The 18614-nt window shown below is 41.9% G+C and overlaps 1 protein-coding gene across 4 annotated transcripts; it reads left to right on the top strand.

Annotated features, from left to right (window-relative positions):
• Window positions 1-7489: 7489 nt before the first annotated feature.
• spsb1 (splA/ryanodine receptor domain and SOCS box containing 1) lies at window positions 7490-16000 on the top strand. Of its 4 annotated transcripts, XM_019862966.1 has the most exons (4): window positions 7516-7631; window positions 12459-13322; window positions 14676-14805; window positions 15608-16000. In XM_019862966.1, exons 2-3 carry the CDS (start codon window positions 12632-12634, stop codon window positions 14801-14803), a joined length of 819 nt encoding a protein of 272 aa, XP_019718525.1. In that variant the 5' UTR covers window positions 7516-7631; window positions 12459-12631; the 3' UTR covers window positions 14804-14805; window positions 15608-16000. The 4 variants fall into 4 exon arrangements, with proteins under 4 accessions (XP_019718522.1, XP_019718525.1, XP_019718524.1 ...); XM_019862963.1 differs by having other exon boundaries at window positions 7490-7631; window positions 14676-16000; XM_019862965.1 differs by lacking the exon at window positions 7516-7631 and adding an exon at window positions 8761-10014 and having other exon boundaries at window positions 14676-16000.
• The last annotated feature ends 2614 nt before the right edge of the window (window positions 16001-18614 follow it).

Raw genomic sequence — 18614 nt, 5'->3', positions numbered from 1 at the left:
TGGGCTACTGTACCTCTGAGAGACACTAGAAAGTAGAGATGGAAGGAAAAGAGAAATGGGGGAGGGGGTGTAAGGAATATCAGGTGAGTGCGGCAGAATCCCCTTGCATCCGTCTCTGTTGGAAGTATGAGCAGGGGAAACTGCGGATGTTCCTTGATGATGTCAGGCGCCAGATGTGGTGTTGGACAATTTTTTTTTTTTTTGGAATAAAACTAAAGTTAGCTTTTTTCCCCCCTACGCCTTCATCCTGGTACAGTAAGGAGAGATCTCTCTGGAGGTGTGTGTTTCACACAGAGCCGCCTGACGACTCTTTCCAAGGACTTAGCACAGTTACCTGACATGAACTCAGTGTAGAGTCGACTGGCATGCTGAGCTGGCAGGACTCACTCTGTAAAAAGCTGCATGTTCAAATTTTGCTTCTCTGGAAGTGTCATATGTGACCAATGAGGCTATCTTGGAGAACAGCTTGTATTTTGTGGATTAAAAGACGTATGCAATTTGAAGACTCGACAGGTTTTTATTTCTATAGTCAAATCCAATACAGAATTGCATGATTACTTTTTCCGGTAAGCATGAAGGGAGCTGTCTTTACAGAAAAGTAGTAGTAGCGCTAAACTTCATGACTGCACCACAGCTCCCCTGTCCCATGCAGGATACTATAGCCTCACTCTCTGACCGGCCTTGTAAGCACTCATGCATCCGTTTTAGTAGGGCAAACTGTCAAAAGGAAACCTTCAAAAAGTAGAAAACGTGGATTGTTCTCTCTCAAAAGTCTGAACTATTTAGGCATTCTGAACTTCTTATTTCAAAGGGGAACCCTTTCAGCAGGCATGCCGGTTGCTATTTCAAGCCAGTAGCATGTGTTAAACATGGACGAGAGAACAGAGGAGCGCAGCTGGCTGGCGAGCCATCTGGCTGACGACAGCCCGGTGGTGCAGAGGAGGCGGAAAGTGATGAGATGGTAGGCATGCATGTACTTATGTCATCTGCTGCGAGGCCGGTTTCAAAAGTGTAGGATGGATGCGGAGATGCAAGCAGAAAGCATATGAGAGGTGTGAAATGCGTACCTGCAGACGAGTGTCGGGTTTCATCAGCAACGACGAAGCAGGGAAAACTTCGGCGAGCCCCTCGGTGTGATGATGTGCCCTCGTGGTGCTGCAAGTTGACTGCAGCATTACCTCCTGAACAAAATGACATTGTTTGCACTCTCTCTCTCTCTCTCTCTCTCTCTCTCTCTTTCTCTTTCCTCCCCCCCTCCTCCTTCTGTGAGCACCCCCTCCCTCCCTGCCTTCCTTTCCTTTGCACGCTTGCTGGCAGCCCAAAGTGCACAGCTCAGCAGTGTTCCCCTAGTGCCGCAGCAGATCCTGCATGAGCTCTGCGTATCCAAGCGAGATGGGACTTTTAAAGGGGACTGCAACCTCCAGGGTCAACCTCCTCTCTCGCTCGCTCTCTCTCCCTCCTCTTGGTCCTCCTTTGCAGGCCTTTTTGGCTCTCGCCGTCACTCTGCAAAAACCTCAGAGAATGATACTCACCCGAAGCAGGCCTTCTGCTATCCCATACGAGAGCGTGAACTCAAACCTCTGATGTGCCTGGAAAGCTTCTGTATCCTTCCTTGAAAGCTTTAATTGATAAAACCAATTCATCCATGACTGTGCACAGTGTGACTAACTTTTTTTTTTCAAGCAATCAGAGCTGAAGTGCTACGAGCATCAAATTTAAAAGTGGATTTTGAAAAAATAAACTGCAGTGTAATTTCCTAAGTTAAACAATTTAAAATGGATCCAACATCACGTAGAAAATGTGTGCCCTCCTTGATGGCACTCCGAACCTGACTGAACTTTCGAGATATGTATATATATTTTTTTGGAACAATAAGTGTAATTCCATATGTACCTATGTGTGCTAGTAAGAGTCTGCCAACTTCTATTCACACCACTTATTGTATTTATCGTTGCCTGTTTTCTCTCTTTGTTGCAATTTGTTTCTTTCTTGACAATCACGCTGTGTTTTTGTGGTACAATTGGAAAAAAAAAAAGACTTTGAGTATATTGCATGTTGAGCCTCAAACTCCAAAACAGGGTCACTGTTTTCCCATTGCAGTGCTTCAGTAGATGAGCAGTGCTTAATCTCTCAGTGTGGGGTGAAACGTTGCCAACTGTAGTTTTTTTCACACTGGTCCACTTTAGTCGTGTTTGGTCACATTGCTCGGTGTACGGCGGATTCAACATGTATGTTTTTGGAATGTGGGAAGAAACCGGAGTGCCCAGAGAAAACCCACACAAGTGTGACAGGAAACATGCTACACTACACCCAGGATTGGTGGCCAACCAATCACTGGGCACCCATACTGTATAGTGACAGACAACGATACAGACTCACATTTACACCATCACTGAGTGGGAACTGAATTCATGCTGTTACCTGCTGCAGTAAGGTCAGGCGAATGAACCACTATACTATGAGTGACTCTGGGGAAAACTGTTTCTTTTTCTTACTTGTATGACCTTTTAGAATAAAGCATGTTCAACTTGTATTTAAAACTCCTGCTTCACACTTGTGGAGTTCGGGGTTTATATCTCAGCTCTCGCTTGCTTGTGTGGATTTGCTTGTTTTCTTCGGGTACTCCAAGATGTTAGGTTCATTGAAGCTTCTAAATTAGTGGTGTCAAACGCATTTTTGTCACGGGCCACATTGTAATTACGGATTCTCTTGGAGGGCCGTTATGACTGTGAATTTTGTAAAACCATATTCTGTAAATGTTTAACCACCTCCACATATTACATACACAGCGAACAACAAATAGATGAATAACTAGTTTTGACATCAGAAGTCAAGAATAATGGATTGCTCAAACATGAAAATTATTACATTATATATGACAATTCAAAATTTTGGTTCAGACTTTAGCAAGCATCATGGAAATTGACATGCTTGAATTGCTTTCGCGGGCCACATAAAATGCTGTGGCGGGCCATATCTGGCCCCCGGGCCGTGACTTTGATACCTATATTCTAAATTGACTTTGACCAATGCTTGTTTGTCTATATGTGATTTGCTGGTGACCAGTCCAGGGTAAATGCCACCTTTTGCCCAAAGTCAGCTAGGACAGGCTCCATCTCACCCGTGTCCATAATGAGGATTAGCGCTCTAAAAAAAATGGAAAGGTGGATGGACCATATAAGAATGTTAAAATGCTGCTACTGAGTCATGGTTTCATGATGGTTTGACTTTGCAATGCCTGAGGGTTAGGATTAGACTATGACTAAAATGGACCTTTCAGGGCTTGTAGAAATATTGTCGAACAAACTGAAAGTTAAAGGAGTTTCACTATGAAGCCTTCACTGTCATTACTCCGTGTCCCTCTTTTTTTTTTTCCTTCGGAGACAGTGCCTGGACCGCTTTGAATCCAGTCGGCTTGCCTGCAACGTACTACAATACAAACGTTTAGCTTCAGTGAAGTTGTCTCCGCACGCTGTCGAGTGCGGCAAATGTGACATTGTCCAACATTTAGTCAATGACTGAGCTTCAGTTACTCCTTCTGTTCTTCCAGTGCCAAGCATTTTGAAAATGTGTGTGTATGAGCCATCAGCTTTTGCTGCAGCAGTGCAGTACTTTGTTCTTCTCACTGCAGGAGGACATGACTTTGAGCAGCCCCGGGCTGGACTTGAACCCTCTTGATGTGTGGAGCAAAAAAAAACAAGAGCAGCTTTGCGCTTTCTTTTTTTGGGGGGACATATTCTTCATTGTATTATGCACTTGCTGTGTTTTACCACTATTTATTGACCTGATAAAATTGAATATTGCTGAATCATGGTAAATCTCATCCATTATGTGGGATCAGCCCCATGCTACTTGCCACTGTCCTGATCAGTTGCTAGCTATAGCTGACCAAAAACTGCAGTGTTCCACTCATGTGAGAGAATAGCCTGTATGCATGTTAGCATGCAGTGCTGCAATGCTGCATGAGCCCGCAGAGCCCTCTCTTCTGTACTCTGACACCTGCAGGGGAAATGCCTCCAACAGCAACTCTTTCATACCACTAGCAGCATTCTCAGCAATGGGGTGAATCAAACACAATATCTTGTCTTGAGTTATGTCAATGATTCCCAACCACTTATTGAGTGGGGAGGAATGATCCAATCGTGATTTATTGTCAAACTATTTACGAGTAATGTATCTTTGGTCATCTATCTATGCCAGTGACGTATAGTGGCAGGCAGAACAATTAAATGCTAAATGGCAGAAGATACATAATTGACCTGTGTGTCCACTTTTTTTTTTTTTAAAGATGAATGAGATTCAAGATTAATTCATTAAGGTTTTAAAGGAGACAGTTGACCAACTCTTTCATCACTTAAAAATGTTGCAATATATTACTGCCTGTAATGAAAACATTACAGTAAATTTAGACATTGTCAGAGCTTGCGGCAGATGTCAACAGTCTGTCCTTGTCCCAATGCGGTGTTCCTGTTATGATGGTAACAGATGGCAGCACTGAATATTAGGCCATGCGTCAATGCATATTTTCACATTAAATATGAATTTAAAATTTTGTATCCTAATGGGGGACAAGGTCTGATGTCAAACTATTGGATCAAACAATTTGTTTTAGGAATATACGTGTGATTTTATTTTGTCAAAATACCACAAGAATCAAGAATTATTAGACTTTACAAACCTCTACACCTCGTCATGCTGAATTTAGCCCATTTTGAGAGGTAGGCCCTACTTTATGCAGAATAGCTACAATTAATCTCATCTCAGATACTGCCCGGCCAATGGCGAGTCTGGTTACAGGCGCAGATCTCAGAGTGTGGGGAAAAATTGAGACACTGTAAAGACAATTAAATCATTTTCACTCATGGAGCCAGTCCTTCGTACACTACACTGTGTGCAGTGCTTTAAGCGGGCCAGTACAAAGCAGTACCGATTACTGGCTTTTCTCTATTTTGGCTTCCTACATACCGGGAATTTTTACAGCGTACCGGGACTTCACATGGGTTCACAATACCTTCTCTTGTTCTATTTCTCGCTTGCACTTTGTGATACTCATATGACTCCTTCATTAATACGGGTACCTCAGATTAAAAATAAAAAATGACAAACTACTTCTTTTTTCCTGCCTCCGGGAGCAGTTTATTTAGTGTAAGCGGCATCATTTAGACATGTCAAGGAAGATGCAAACATACTCATAACCCATAACAAGCCGGCGACACAAAGGCTAACTTCAAAATAAAAGTTTACCAAATTACACATTTACACCAGTGCAATAGCATTACTTAGCCTTAATTTGAAATATGCATACGCAGTGGCATGGTAGCTAGCTAACGTGATGTAATTTATCGGACTTGTACTATCCTAGCTTTTATTGCCGTCACAGATTTGCTACCAACGTTAACACTGTGCCATCCTGCAACCATATTCTTTCGCTAATTAAGGGCACTAAGAAACCGCGAGTTAATTAATACATCATCATGGTATGTTACAAAACAAGTCTCCGGCGTTCGTGGCTAACTGCTAGCAGCAAGTGCCCACCTGGCAACAGCGTCTGATGGCTGTCGCGTAGCCTTGCTCTCTTTCTTATTTTTCAATGATGTGGACACAGGCCTTTTTTTTTTTTTTTTTTGGTACTTCACTCTATATATTTAAAGGAAGAAGATGTGCTTTAAATTGCACGTTAGGGTCATTTTAATTCATGGTCCATGTATTTTAAAAAAGTATCCTGCGTTAAATTGCAGTTGTATTCATAAAATCTTACTTGGTTGTTTGATTTGACACCTTGATGGGAGGGCAGGCAATCTAGAGAGCCAAATATTTTTATTTATTAAAACCATTAAAAATAGATTTTTTTCCACGTCATCTTTAAAGCAAGGTCTTCTGTAGATTGGCCAAGCGACTGGCGCTGCATGCAATCATTCACAATCGCTGCATGCACTTTTCCAAGCCAGGAAGGGGCGCTTAATCGACGTCTGAAGCAGAGGCAGTGAGCTTTTTGCTTTACTCTCCTCCGCTGTAGGAAGGCCCTGAGATTATCACCTAGCTCAGCACATTCATTGCTGCACGGTAACGTTGGCTTTTTCATCAGGAGACAGGCCCGAGGAGGACAGAGATGCCAATAATGGCATTTCTTGTCATTCATAAAGTTTGGTAAAGTTTTCACTGCTTTTAATAATCTCGAAAGGGCAACTATTTTGCCACTTGCTGTGATTGGTCGTTACCTGACCCTGAGCAACTGTGATGTCATTTTCAGTCGACAGCACGTGACAAAATGGCTGGATATAAACAGGTGGGTTTTGCTGCTTAATTCATATTATACAAATGCAATATTAACCAAAGGACCGTGATTAGAGTAGTTGGGCCAGTAGAACATTTTATTGTAAAGAAAAAGTTTGACTCTACTTCGTTTTTAAGTGTTATTTGTTTGTTTGATTGTTTGTTTATGTTCACACAACCTCTCTCCAGCCTTGAAAAACACTCTTACACATGGTAACAAAGTAAATTGGGGTAGAGTAATTGTCACAATAAACACCTCGCCATTGAATAAAATAAATGATGGAAAATACGATTTTTGATAAATAAACTTAATGTGACCTCTGAGAGGCCAAGCTGCATCCACAGCACCCTCTGCGACCAAAGCCCACCACAGCTCCCATCACTGACCGCCCTTGTGAGGAAACACTGAGAGAGAAAAAAAAACGTGTGGGGGGTGTTGTGTTGAGATTATTGGAGCACCCCACACATAATACGACCCAAAGTGTTAAATGCCCGAATTTGTTATCTTTATGTGTGTCTTCCAAAGATTCCATCCATCCATCTTCTAATCCGCTCATCCTCACAAATCTCACGGGGCGTGCTGTAGGCTATCGCAGATTAAAAAAGAAAATCTTTTCAGATTTGAAAAAATCATTATGTATACCCATTTTAAGAATTACAAATACAGTAGATTACCGTTCCTGTTGAGAATGTGTAAGTATTTACTTTTATTCCCATTTGAATATGTGAACATCTAAAATTAAGACAAGTACAATAATAATAATAAAAACATGAGTTATATATGATTCACTGAAAAACTAAAGCCTAAATAAAAAGGGGGAAAGACAGTAAAGCCTAAAGCACCCCCAACTGACCAGTTGCTGAATAGATTCAAAAAATTTGCTGAATTAATATTGAATTGAGGCTTGGAATATTGGGATATATTGATTTGTTACAGATAATGGATGGATGGATGAATGCAATATTGTAATTAACATAATACAAAAATGTAAAGTAGTACTGTATTTCTAAAATTGAGTCGATGGAATTAATTTAATCTTGATAGTTTTTTTAAAAGTGCAGGATTGATGGTTATCTTGATTTAGTATATGGTTAAATGTCTGGTTATCTTAAAAGAGTAACAAAAATATGAGTCATGTCGGTACCGAAATTAAATGACCCATATTAATTAAATAAACGATCAGAACGGCAGCACCGATGGAGTTCGATGTGCGTCTTCGTTACCAGTGACGAGAACGGGGAGGTCCTAACGAGCACAGCACCAGCTGGGAGCACTTCGTCACGTGACCCAAGATATGTTAGCTAGCAGCCGTTGTCACTTCACCTAATTCAGGTCGTCCGGACTCGGATGGGCAAAGGTAAGTACGCCGACCCGGAAACAGCATACGAACGCTAACCACACACTGTGGCTTCCGTTTAGCTGATTCTAAACGCAAGGGCTGTTAAAAAAAGAAAAAAAATAAACGCCTTTCATCTAGCCATTTTTTGGTTGGCATCTACGGTATCTGTACAAGCGTCTGGTTCTTTCATGTTGGATTCCGATTTTCACCATTGTCGAACACGTACACGAACACACACCTGCTCGTGTCTCCAACGTTCATTTGAGACGCTGGAATCTGGTTCGCAGCCCTTCATTTTCATAAGCTCTTTTAATACAACTATCGCGTTGCTTGTTTTGCGGTGCGCGTGGTGAGGTTTTTCACATAGGTGTCTTGTTTTTAACCCACAATTGAGGTCGAGACGGCCCAGTCGAAAGATTAGCTCACGCGTTGACTAGCATGACAAAGCGTTACGTGTTTACTGCGGCGAACGTTGTGCTACTGTCTCGTTTATTTAAGAAAGCACTACCCAGTCGTCAGTTGACGAGGTGTGTCCGAAAAGTTTCAGGACTGGTCACAAATTTTTCAAACCCAGGTTTTCCCCTTCAATGTGGGTCGAACGATCACTCGATCCGGCCTGTCGTAAAAAGGTCCTAATGCACATGCTTCGTTTATTGAATAAGAGATTTGGTGATGGGCAAAATAGAAAGTCTGAAACCACTTAGGGGTGTTGCTTCAGCTAAAGGTTCACATATACACGGAAGGAAATATGATTGCAGGCTAAATAGTGACAAGACAACCATAAGGAGCAGGATTACAATAGGGGTGTAGCGCAAATATGGAATGAGTCATAAACATAACATTGTGAGTACAGTGTTAATGAATTACCTTTAAGAAGTATGAGTTTAAAACTGTCAAAATTGCGAAGGCGATCAAACCTTTTGTTTGAGACCCACTCTGAAGCCTCGCCTCGCTTCACTTGGCCTATTCCTAGAGTTGTGGCAATACACCTCATGCCTGCTTCACCGTGACAACAGGCCTCCTCAAAATGCTATGAGCATCTGACAATTCCTGGCAGAGACAAACGCCACAGTTGTGGCGCGATCTTCCAACTCACCCAACCTGATTAAATGTGATACCTTTTTCCTCTTTCCCGAGCACAACTGTGCCCATTTTGAAAACTTGGTTGACATCAAGTTGCCCCAACAGTGGAGCTACGAGGGGACCTTGGAATGATCCTTTGAGGAGCGCATGAAAGCATGGGAAATAAAGCTCATGTGTTAAACTTAATGGGGATTTCTCAAAGGGGAAAACCAGTAATTTATTTGGATATGAAATACATGATTTGTGATGTCTGTCCTGGAAATTCTGACACACTTCGTCTTGAGCGTTTGTAAATCTTGAATGGAAATTAGCAATTTTCAGTGCTAACTTTGATAAAGACCTGTTCGTTTGAAGTGTCTGGATACTGATATTAGTGGTAACGTTCACTTGTGTTTAACCATTAGAGTCCAGAGGGCAGGTGTCCACAAAATAATACGCAATAATTTTTCTAATCAGTTTTCAGAAAAATGTGCAGGTGACCATCGCGACAGTAAAATGGACTGTACAATAACACTAAACCAATTCTGCCGTTTATATCTGGCGGCATGAAAAGCACTGATTTGATTTTGATGTGTCACATAAATCTCATAAATCTCGCATGCAGCATTTCTAGCTTGCTCATGTTCTCGATTCACGCAAAGTTGTTCAGGTGAGGCAAGATAACCGCTGCAAAATATTTGTTGCCTGGAACTGCACACTTTGGGTCAGGGATCATTTTCGTGAGTTTTGAAAGAGGCGATACTGCTTTTGCAACATAACGTATAAATGAGCACCCTGTCTTTGGCAGCGTTCAGTGCGCTGGACTTGTGATTGCTTTCCTCCCAAAATCCTATCTTGTCATAGAAAACACAATGTGAAACTGACTCTGTTCATGGTTTCTAATTGTAACGTTATAAATATAATCCCGTTTGGCTGAGTTGTCTGCATGGGGTCGGGGATACTTGTTTCGCGACATCATGCGCCATACCGTTTCCATTAAATGACGAGTATGATTCGGTGAATTGGTCAGAATGCAATGGGCTCTTTTTTTTTTTTTTTTTTGGGGGGGGGAGTACTCGCTTTACATGACATGATAGTGGAGCGTCGTATAAACTACATACTTGACTGCGCCATGAAATTGAATGCGGAGAGGTGGGGGCTTGTATTGGCACTGTGTCCATGCAATATAAAAATGGTTTCGCGGTCATGAGGCTTGAGGCGCTTGTTTGTTGTTCACACTTTGTGTTTTGTTTCCGCTCGTAGAAGCACGCGACTGTCTGCTGCAAGCATTGGCCAAGTTGTAAGAGACTGCCAAACACCGACAAGATGTGTTGTTAGGGTATTTTCACAAAAACATTTCGTACATGTTAAGACTAGGGTTGAATGATTTGGGGAAATAATCTAAGTGTGTTTATTTTTTTTCCCCTCAAAAAACTCTGATTGGATTTCAGTATGTGGTTATTTTTGAAGGTTATTTTCTAATTTATTATTCAACAATTAATCTTCATCACAACAGCTATCAGATCTATTATACTACATAGGATACGAAAATAAAGGCAAATGAAGCATTAATATAGATGACAGTTTATCTCGACTACAATTACAGGTATCGATTTACGTAAAAATACTTTTGACAGGTAGTCTTGTAAGCGTTCGGCACAACAGAAATCTGCCTCAAAGTGTGGTAGAAACATACCATAATTCCCTCACTACAAAAGGCCCTTGATTGAGACACAACAGCTAAATTTATCTATGAAACACATTTTTACATATATTGGCCGCTTCTCATTAATAACTGCAGGTCTCCGTGGAATATTTGCAAAGAAAGATTTCACAGATTTTTTTTTTTTTTAAACCTCTAACCAAACGCAGCTAATTACACAGTAATATCCCAGAACCTTTCTCGGTCTGTTCATTTTGTTGCATGAGGAAATTACAAATTTAGACCAGGGTCATGCTGCAGAGAGAGCTGTATTTATGGTGCTCGTTCCCTATGCTCATGACTAGACTTGAGATGCTCATTTTCACTATCGATTGCTCCACACAGTCGCGTGTACCGCTACACACAAAAACTTCTGCATTCTCTCTCCTCAGGCAGCCCACTCCACCCTCACCCGTATCCACTTCAACCACAATTTGCTGATGCAGATTCAGTACGCGGGCAGACTCGGACAGTTTAATTGATCTGACGAGACGATGGCCGCATCTATTGCCGGCTTTGAGGCTCGTCGGTAAACATTCGTGAACCGCAGGAAATTAAACGCAGGTTTCAAAGCGAGGGGAAAGAAGTAGCGGCTTATTGTCTGGCAAATGAAGAGTGAAAGTAAACTTAAAATAGTATACCGTAAAGCTGGTAGAAATCACAAACATTTTATTGATCAACTATGGAGAAAATAATTCACACTCTGATGTGAGAATGAACCTCTTCATGTTCTGAATTCTTGTTGCTGTGCCAGTTCTGAACTGGTAAGATAGATGCCGTCAGCACTGGTCTGCTTGGCTGTATCTAAACTTCCCGTAATTGATGTCATTACGACTTGTACTTTGTAGACCACAAAACAGTTAATTTATCAAATGAAACAAGTATGCGCATCCCAGCAGATACAGTGCTGCGTTTCCTTGGACCAGCAAATCCATTCAGCTCTTTTTCTTGCATCTTGAATCAGTCCCAAAATTGGAACGCCAAGCAGCCCAGCCCAGGCCAGGCCAGAATCACAGCCCAAAATACAAAACAAATTTTTCAGTGGGCGTTTATTTTTAAGTTGTTTTTATTTTGTCGAGGTTATTTAGTTGTTTGTCAAAATGTGGCACTTTACCAAAGGGAATAAAAATGGTGATGTGTGTGAACCCCAGCAGTGAGCGAATGAACACGTTTTAATCTTTTTGAATGCCGGACAAGCATTCAGAGAAAGATTGTTTACATTCAAATGCTGGCCACCCGCTGCTTGCTTTTTCATCTCCTCCTGTTTCCCAATCATTGAGGAGACATGACCCACTTAAATGGTTGTTTACTTGCTTTAGAAGACGAGCTAAGGCCCTTCTCAATGAACTCTTGTCTACAATTCAATTAGAGGCCTTCCCAGCAGCACATTTCCCAATTGCACAGTCTTGCTGCAGCACGTACCCAAAAATCATAAATGATGCAGGTTTGGCAAGCGAAACTTGTCAAGCCTCGTGTATACATAAAAGACCATACAAAAGGTTGAACAAATTACTTCTAATGGTTTTTTTTTTTTTTTTATCACATTGTAGGCAACCCGTGTGTCCAATCACATGCATGGCGCAAGTAACACATTCGGAGTGCTTTTACAATGCAGGAACTTGTGCGCGCACACACATCACGCCATTCAGTATATTCATCTTTTTTTTTTTTTTTTTTTTTAATGGTGTGAAGCCAAACTCAGAATCGTGATGAGATTTTGATGAATTATCCGGCCTTACCCAAACGTTTCTTGTGGGTCTGGGAACCAGAGTTTGAAAACCACAGTTCTACATAACTCAGTTTTGTAAATAACCATTTTAATTGTAAACAGTCCAACCGCTTTCAGTGAACTGAAGTTGGCATTGGGACATAATGCGATTGAATAAGCAGATGGATGATTTTTCCTATGTAGTATATGAGATCCAAATAGACCAAAGTTGTAACAATGACCAAGTTTACGAATGGAGGGAAAGCCACTGGTCATAGTAAAGGCAAGGGGAAACATTCTGGATTCTTGAATGCAAAATAGCGTAATGAACTGGTCAGTCTAAGTTGCTTTTTTTCTCGTCGCATCTTTCCAGGTAGGCTGTCCAAACCACGTCGTGACCTTCTGAAACCACAGACAGATGAGCAATAACCTGCTTCTTGGATTGCATGAGCACAGCGGTAGAGCAGAGCTCGACGACTCCCCCGGTGGACATTGAGGAGGGGGGAGGAGGAAGAAGACGAGACCGCTGCACTAAATATCCATAGTATGGGCCAAAAAGTCCCAGGTGGTATTAAAACTATTGATATGAGAGATCCGGCGTTCAGCCCCCTGAAGCTGGAGTTACAAGCTTTGAATCACACCAAGCCTTCTCGACTGGACCTGCTGCTGGATATGCCGCCTGCCAGCACATACGTGCAGGTCCAGCATTCGTGGAACAATGACGACCGCTCGCTCAACATCTTTGTTAAGGACGATAACAAGCTGGTTTTCCACAGGCACCCTGTGGCGCAAAGCACGGATGCCATCCGCGGCCGCGTTGGCTATACACGGGGACTGCATGTGTGGGAAATCAGTTGGGCCATGCGTCAGAGGGGCACGCATGCCGTGGTGGGTGTGGCAACGAGCGACGCTCCGCTGCACTCGGTTGGCTACACGGCGCTGGTGGGAAGCAACAGCGAGTCTTGGGGTTGGGACTTGTGCAGGAGTAAACTGTACCATGACAGCAATCACTCTGGAAAAACGTACCCGTCCTTCCTCGAGCCAGATGACACCTTCATCATACCAGACTCCCTCTTAGTCGTTTTGGACATGGACGAAGGGACTCTGGGTTACATTGTGGATGGCCATTACCTGGGGGTGGCCTTCCGTGGACTGAAAGGCCGCAAGCTCTACCCAGTGGTGAGCGCCGTGTGGGGACACTGTGAAATACGAATGCGGTACATAAACGGACTTGACCGTAAGTACAACCTGCTGACGTTTACATTTGATTTGATTTGCTCTGTGTTGATTCAGCTTTTATACAATCAATGGAAGTATTTACATTGACAGTTCAGAGAGGGTCACACGTTTACTCTTAACTGGCGAGAAAGAAACTGCACACTTGTCACTCATGTTCGAATTGCATGCTTGGTTTTACATGCTCATGTTTAGGTACACCGAACAAAAAATATATATATATTGGCATCCTGACTGCAGGAGTGTCCATCACGGTTGCCTTTAAATTGATTGATAACTTCCCGACCATAAATAGTCTGCAAAGGGGTTTCCGACAGCATTTTGGCTTTGTGCTGTGCAATTTTAAAACGACACATTTTAGGGTGGCCTTCTATGATGGGCACCCTAAGGCGCAAACCTTTGCAATTATCATGCTCTCTAATCGCCGTCTTGACACATCTGTGAGGGGCTCTGATCATCTCTGCAAAGTATACTGCAGATTTAAACAGATTCAACAATATTTGAGAGAAATTGCCCCTTTTTTTGTACATGGAAAGTCTTGGGCCTTTGAGTTCAGGTCATAAAAAGATGGGAGTGAAAAAAAAAGTGTTTCATTTAGATTTTTGTCAGTGTAATATTCAAATTAAACTTTATTTTAACCATCATATTTATGATGTCACACTAAAACCTTCATACACAGTGTAGGCAACATTTAAATGTTAAGGGAAAGTCATGTCAAAAATCGTAATTACAAAAATATGTTCTATGTGCACTAATGCCCAAGGTTGGGCATTAGTTGTGCAGTTCTTCTGCTTAGTTCCCATTCAACAAACTTAACTTTAATCAGAAGACTGCATTTCCATTAGAGGCCCCCTCTATTAGAGGGGGCAAAGAACATTTTTGACTCGGCCTACGCTAACAGTCAGACAATTCTGGAGATGGTTGTAGATAGAGCTGCTCTACCAGTGTGTCATGGATCATAAGTGCATCTGCTTGGTTAAAAATAATGTACGCATTTGGTATTTAATATTGTGTTGCTCATATTGGACTTATCAGCTCTCGATGCACATCAGTGAGCTGACGTTTGACAAAATTTGCTGACTTAGTGTGCGATGATGGTTTAATCTCGCAAGTTTTGAGGCATGTATTTGCCACAAAAACTTGAACACCAATATTGTACCACTTCTAATGGTGTTTGACATCGGAAAGTCTGCTATTTCATACAGCATTTTTTTCTGTGGTTTTTTTTTTTTTTTTTTTTTACAGACAACGGTTTACTAAATTGTCCCCCAATTTGCCATTTTGTTACAGTGATTTGATTAATTTGTTGAATCCATCACATTCTCGTAACTTTTTTTTCCCCCCACCTCCCCAGCTGAACCTCTGTCCCTGATGGACCTGTGTCGGCGCTCTGTGCGGGTGGCTCTAGGGAGAGAACGTCTGAGTGAAATTCAAAGGCTGCCCTTGCCGGCTTTTCTCAAGAACTACCTGCTCTACCAATGACGGCACGTTCAAGTTCAAGCGTACACTCCTCCCCTTCTCTCTGGCTCCTTTCTCTCTTGTGCTTCTCTGGGATCTTCCTTTGGTCAAACTTGTTTGACAGCATTTCTGAAGCCTGTTGGACAGACTTGGGCTCACTGATGTTTCAACAAGTATGCTTTTGTGATGGTGGCTGGACTCATTTTTGAGGTTCTTATCCTGTTTTAATGACTTCTCCAATTCCACTCTTAACTTCAAAGAAATCAGGAATCACTGAGCTCTATGCACATGCTGATGGGGGGGGGGTATGCCTCGACAGTCAAGCCAATAGTGGTCAGTATCTCATGTAAAACTCAAGACTCTGTATTGGTAATATTTTAATATTTTGATCGCAATAAAATATTTCACTGATGTGCCATGTTGCACAATGGCCACAAGATGGCAGCATTGACGCGCGTCATGGAAACATGAGCATGACGAGCTCCAGCTCCCCGACATCCCTGAGAATAAGCTATTTAAAGATGGAGGGAAGCTATCTTTTGTTTTAAGAAATGATTTTTAAATAGACGCAGGCTTTTGTGTTTGCAATTGACCTGAGATGCTGACTACTACAGCGAGAGTAGCTACACTTTGACCCGTAATTTCCTGCTCACACTCAAGGCATCTGACAGAACTAACTACATCAGCAGAAATCCTCTGAAATATGTCACTGTGATCATTCATAGCATGCATCTGCAAGAAATATTTCTGTTTGTGATTGCATTGTTTTTTTTTTAAAGTCTCGTTTTTTTTTTCTTAGTGCCACTTTGACTTGTGTTGTTCCCACAGCAACCATCACCACTGAGCGCACAAAGTAAAAACCAGCTCGTTGAGATGTGTGAATGGAACCGGAACATATCGGGGCACATGTTTTGCTTGGGGGAAAAGCAGATTTTGTTTTGTGCGTCAACAAAACTGTACGTTTACAGCGCCACGATTGACAAAGCAGAACGACAATCCACAAAGTGCTGCTCTGTCATGCAAGTAAAGTCCTCTGCTGCCAACTTTGTCAAACGACAAATAGCGCTATCATATCAGACCTGATTCTGGTGTTTCTCAACATGTATCTCCATGATCTTAAGTCAGCACTCCATGTGCCACGACTGTCTTGACCTTACTGCTTGCATTTTATTTTTATCTCGATGTAGATGTTTGTATCTATTAAAGATTATTTCTGGTTGATCTGTGAATTGTTTTGTGTTCAAGTATATCTGTGCCATCGGAATTTGAATTTCTGGCACAGATTTTTTTTTCCTTCATCGAAATTCATTTCTCCATTTCCATTTTTCAATCTGTTTATCTTCACGAGGGTCACAGGCGTACTGGAGCCTGACCCAGCCGTCTTTGCGCAGTAAGTGGGGTACACCCTGAAATGGTTGCCAGCCAATCACAGGGCGCACACACAGACTAACAACCATCCAGGGCACAATCTCACCTTGGGACAATTTAGTATTCCATTAACCTGCCATGCATGTTTTCGAAATGGGGGAGGAAACCGGAATATCTGGACAAGGCCCATGAGCCGTGGCGAGAACATGCAAACTCCGCACAGGAAGGCTGGAACAGGAATCGAACTCTGCACTGTGAATGGAGGCGTGCTAACCAGTCGACCACCGTTCCTCCATTGGAATTCAACATGTAAGAAAAAAAATCTCAAGTGTAAAAATATTGCATCTAACAAATAGTGTAAAGTTTGTCTAAAAAAAATTAGATGAAAAATTCTGTATCATAATTTGGTTAAACAAACGGAAGCCATCGATCTCCATCTCCGTTCATCCAACGTCCAACTAATCAGGTTTGCTGCGCTGTGATTTCGACACGGAAAGAGGTTGGACGTCTGTCTTCCAATGCAATTGATTTCACGGCGAGGAGTTTGTTTATTCTGTGTGCTCTTTGTGTTCGTAGAATTGAGTCATAGTTATTAGTTGGCACGTTGCGCACTAAACCGATTTATTGAATAGCTGCACTGAACTCTTATCGAGGTGGCGTTCATGAGAACTGCGTGAGTTGGCATATAAGATTAAGATATCCTTTATTTGTCCCACACTGGGGAAATGTACATGGAGGTTGGAACAAACTCAGCCCATGAAGAATTACGACTGGATGTGACGTGGGGCGCTCCGGTTGCTCACCTGCAAAAGACGCTATCGCTACAGATTTCTGCGGTGAGCCAGATTCGAGTTCGTTCTCACATAACGGGACACATTTGTTTGTCGTGTTTCGAGCTGTAGAGAGATTTGTATTGTTTCGGCATCGTCAAGCATGTTTACGAAGCCTGAATTTTTATCTTCTCATATGGAGCGAAATTATTTTGTTGCATGACTCTCTGGTGTGTAATCTATAGAGAGGAGCCATACTTTTAAGTGTCCTCATTTTTGTAATAAAGAATATTGTAACCAAGGTCAGGAACATTTAGATGTCAGTCCATCCATATGTTATCTGAAATGTTTATCCTCACGAGGGTCGTGGCTGTGCTGGAGCCAGTCCCAGGTGTCTTCGGGCAGGAGGCGGGGCACACTCTGATCTGGTTGTCAGCCAATCGCAGAACAACATTTAGATATTTAAAATAACTTTGTACTGCTGGTTTATGGCACCGTTCTTTCTTTTTTTGTGTTGTTTGTGATGACAGGGCCATCATGGTCGAAAACGTGTGGCGCAAAATACGACGACGCGGACTGTTGAAGCAAGAATGGGGAAAAAAATGTGACCGACAAAGCTTCAACAATTAGTGTGCATAGTTCCCAAACGTTTATTGAATGTTGTTAAGAAAAAAGGTGATGCAACACAGAAGTAAACACGACCCTGTCCCATCTTTTGGAACGTGTTGAATCGATAAAATTCAAAGTAAATGATTATTTACTAAAAACTAGAAAGTTTGTCAGTTTGAACATTAAATATCTTGTCTATGTCGTGTGTTTAGTTACATGTGGGTTGAACATGATATCGGAATTGGGTTAGTAAAAAAAGTGTTTGTGGATAATACTGTGAGACATAAATCACAATGAAGACATTTGACTTGACAAAAACAAAGTTGACTCACGATGTCCAATCATGCTGCAATGAAACACCATATGCTAAACCTAATTCCAAACTAAATGTATCTGGGTGTGCATTGTGCTAAAGCAGATGTCTCAAACTCGTGGCTCGGGGGCCATTTCCATCCCACAGGATGATATTATGATGATACAGGACTTGCCATCAAAGTTTAATGTGAATGCGGCTCCCACCTTTTTTGCCGTGTGAGACCAAGTGGAAGGAAAATATATCCCTTCTGCTTGTAACCCTGCTCTAAAGGATACCAGTTGAAGTGGTGGAATATTCGGGGTGTGTAACTCAAGGTTATTTGTGCCTTTCACTGTTGTTTCAGTTTCAGATCATGAGTTGAATCATCATAGTGGTTTAATGTTTACATGAGGTTTATTAAGACCTACATTGAAACTACATTGCACTTGATAACAGGCAGAAAATGAATTATGACGGAACAAAGTATCTCATCATACACTGTGCGTACAGCTGCATGTTTTATATTTGCTCACTTGGTGTCAGTAGCTCCGGTGTCTGTTACCAAAGACCAAAAAAACCTTATGCAAAGTCACTGCTGAGAGTATTTTGTTTGCAAATATACAAATGCTGATATAGCTGACTGACTTTTTGTCCTACATGTTGTTTTGAACTGAGCTAATTGTTGAGCTATATTTGAGATTGTACCATAACCTCACTCTTTATGGACCATGGAGCAGGACCTGTGTCACATGTCCACCTAAGTCCAAACCAGCAACATTCTTTGTTGTTGTTC

This window comes from Hippocampus comes, unplaced genomic scaffold (genome assembly GCF_001891065.2).
Source record: "Hippocampus comes isolate QL1 unplaced genomic scaffold, H_comes_QL1_v1.1 scaffold1, whole genome shotgun sequence".
NCBI classification, from domain to species: Eukaryota; Metazoa; Chordata; class Actinopteri; order Syngnathiformes; family Syngnathidae; genus Hippocampus; species Hippocampus comes.
Note: the sequence above shows the minus strand (reverse complement) of the source record. Positions and strands in the feature narration are given on the sequence as shown.

Coding starts and splice junctions, on each gene's coding strand:
- spsb1 (XM_019862963.1), top strand. CDS start 12,632: ATGGGCCAAAAAGTCCCAGGTGGTATTAAAACTATTGATATGAGAGAT. Junction 13,323..14,675: donor GTACATAAACGGACTTGACC/GTAAGTACAACC, acceptor CCACCTCCCCAG/CTGAACCTCTGTCCCTGATG.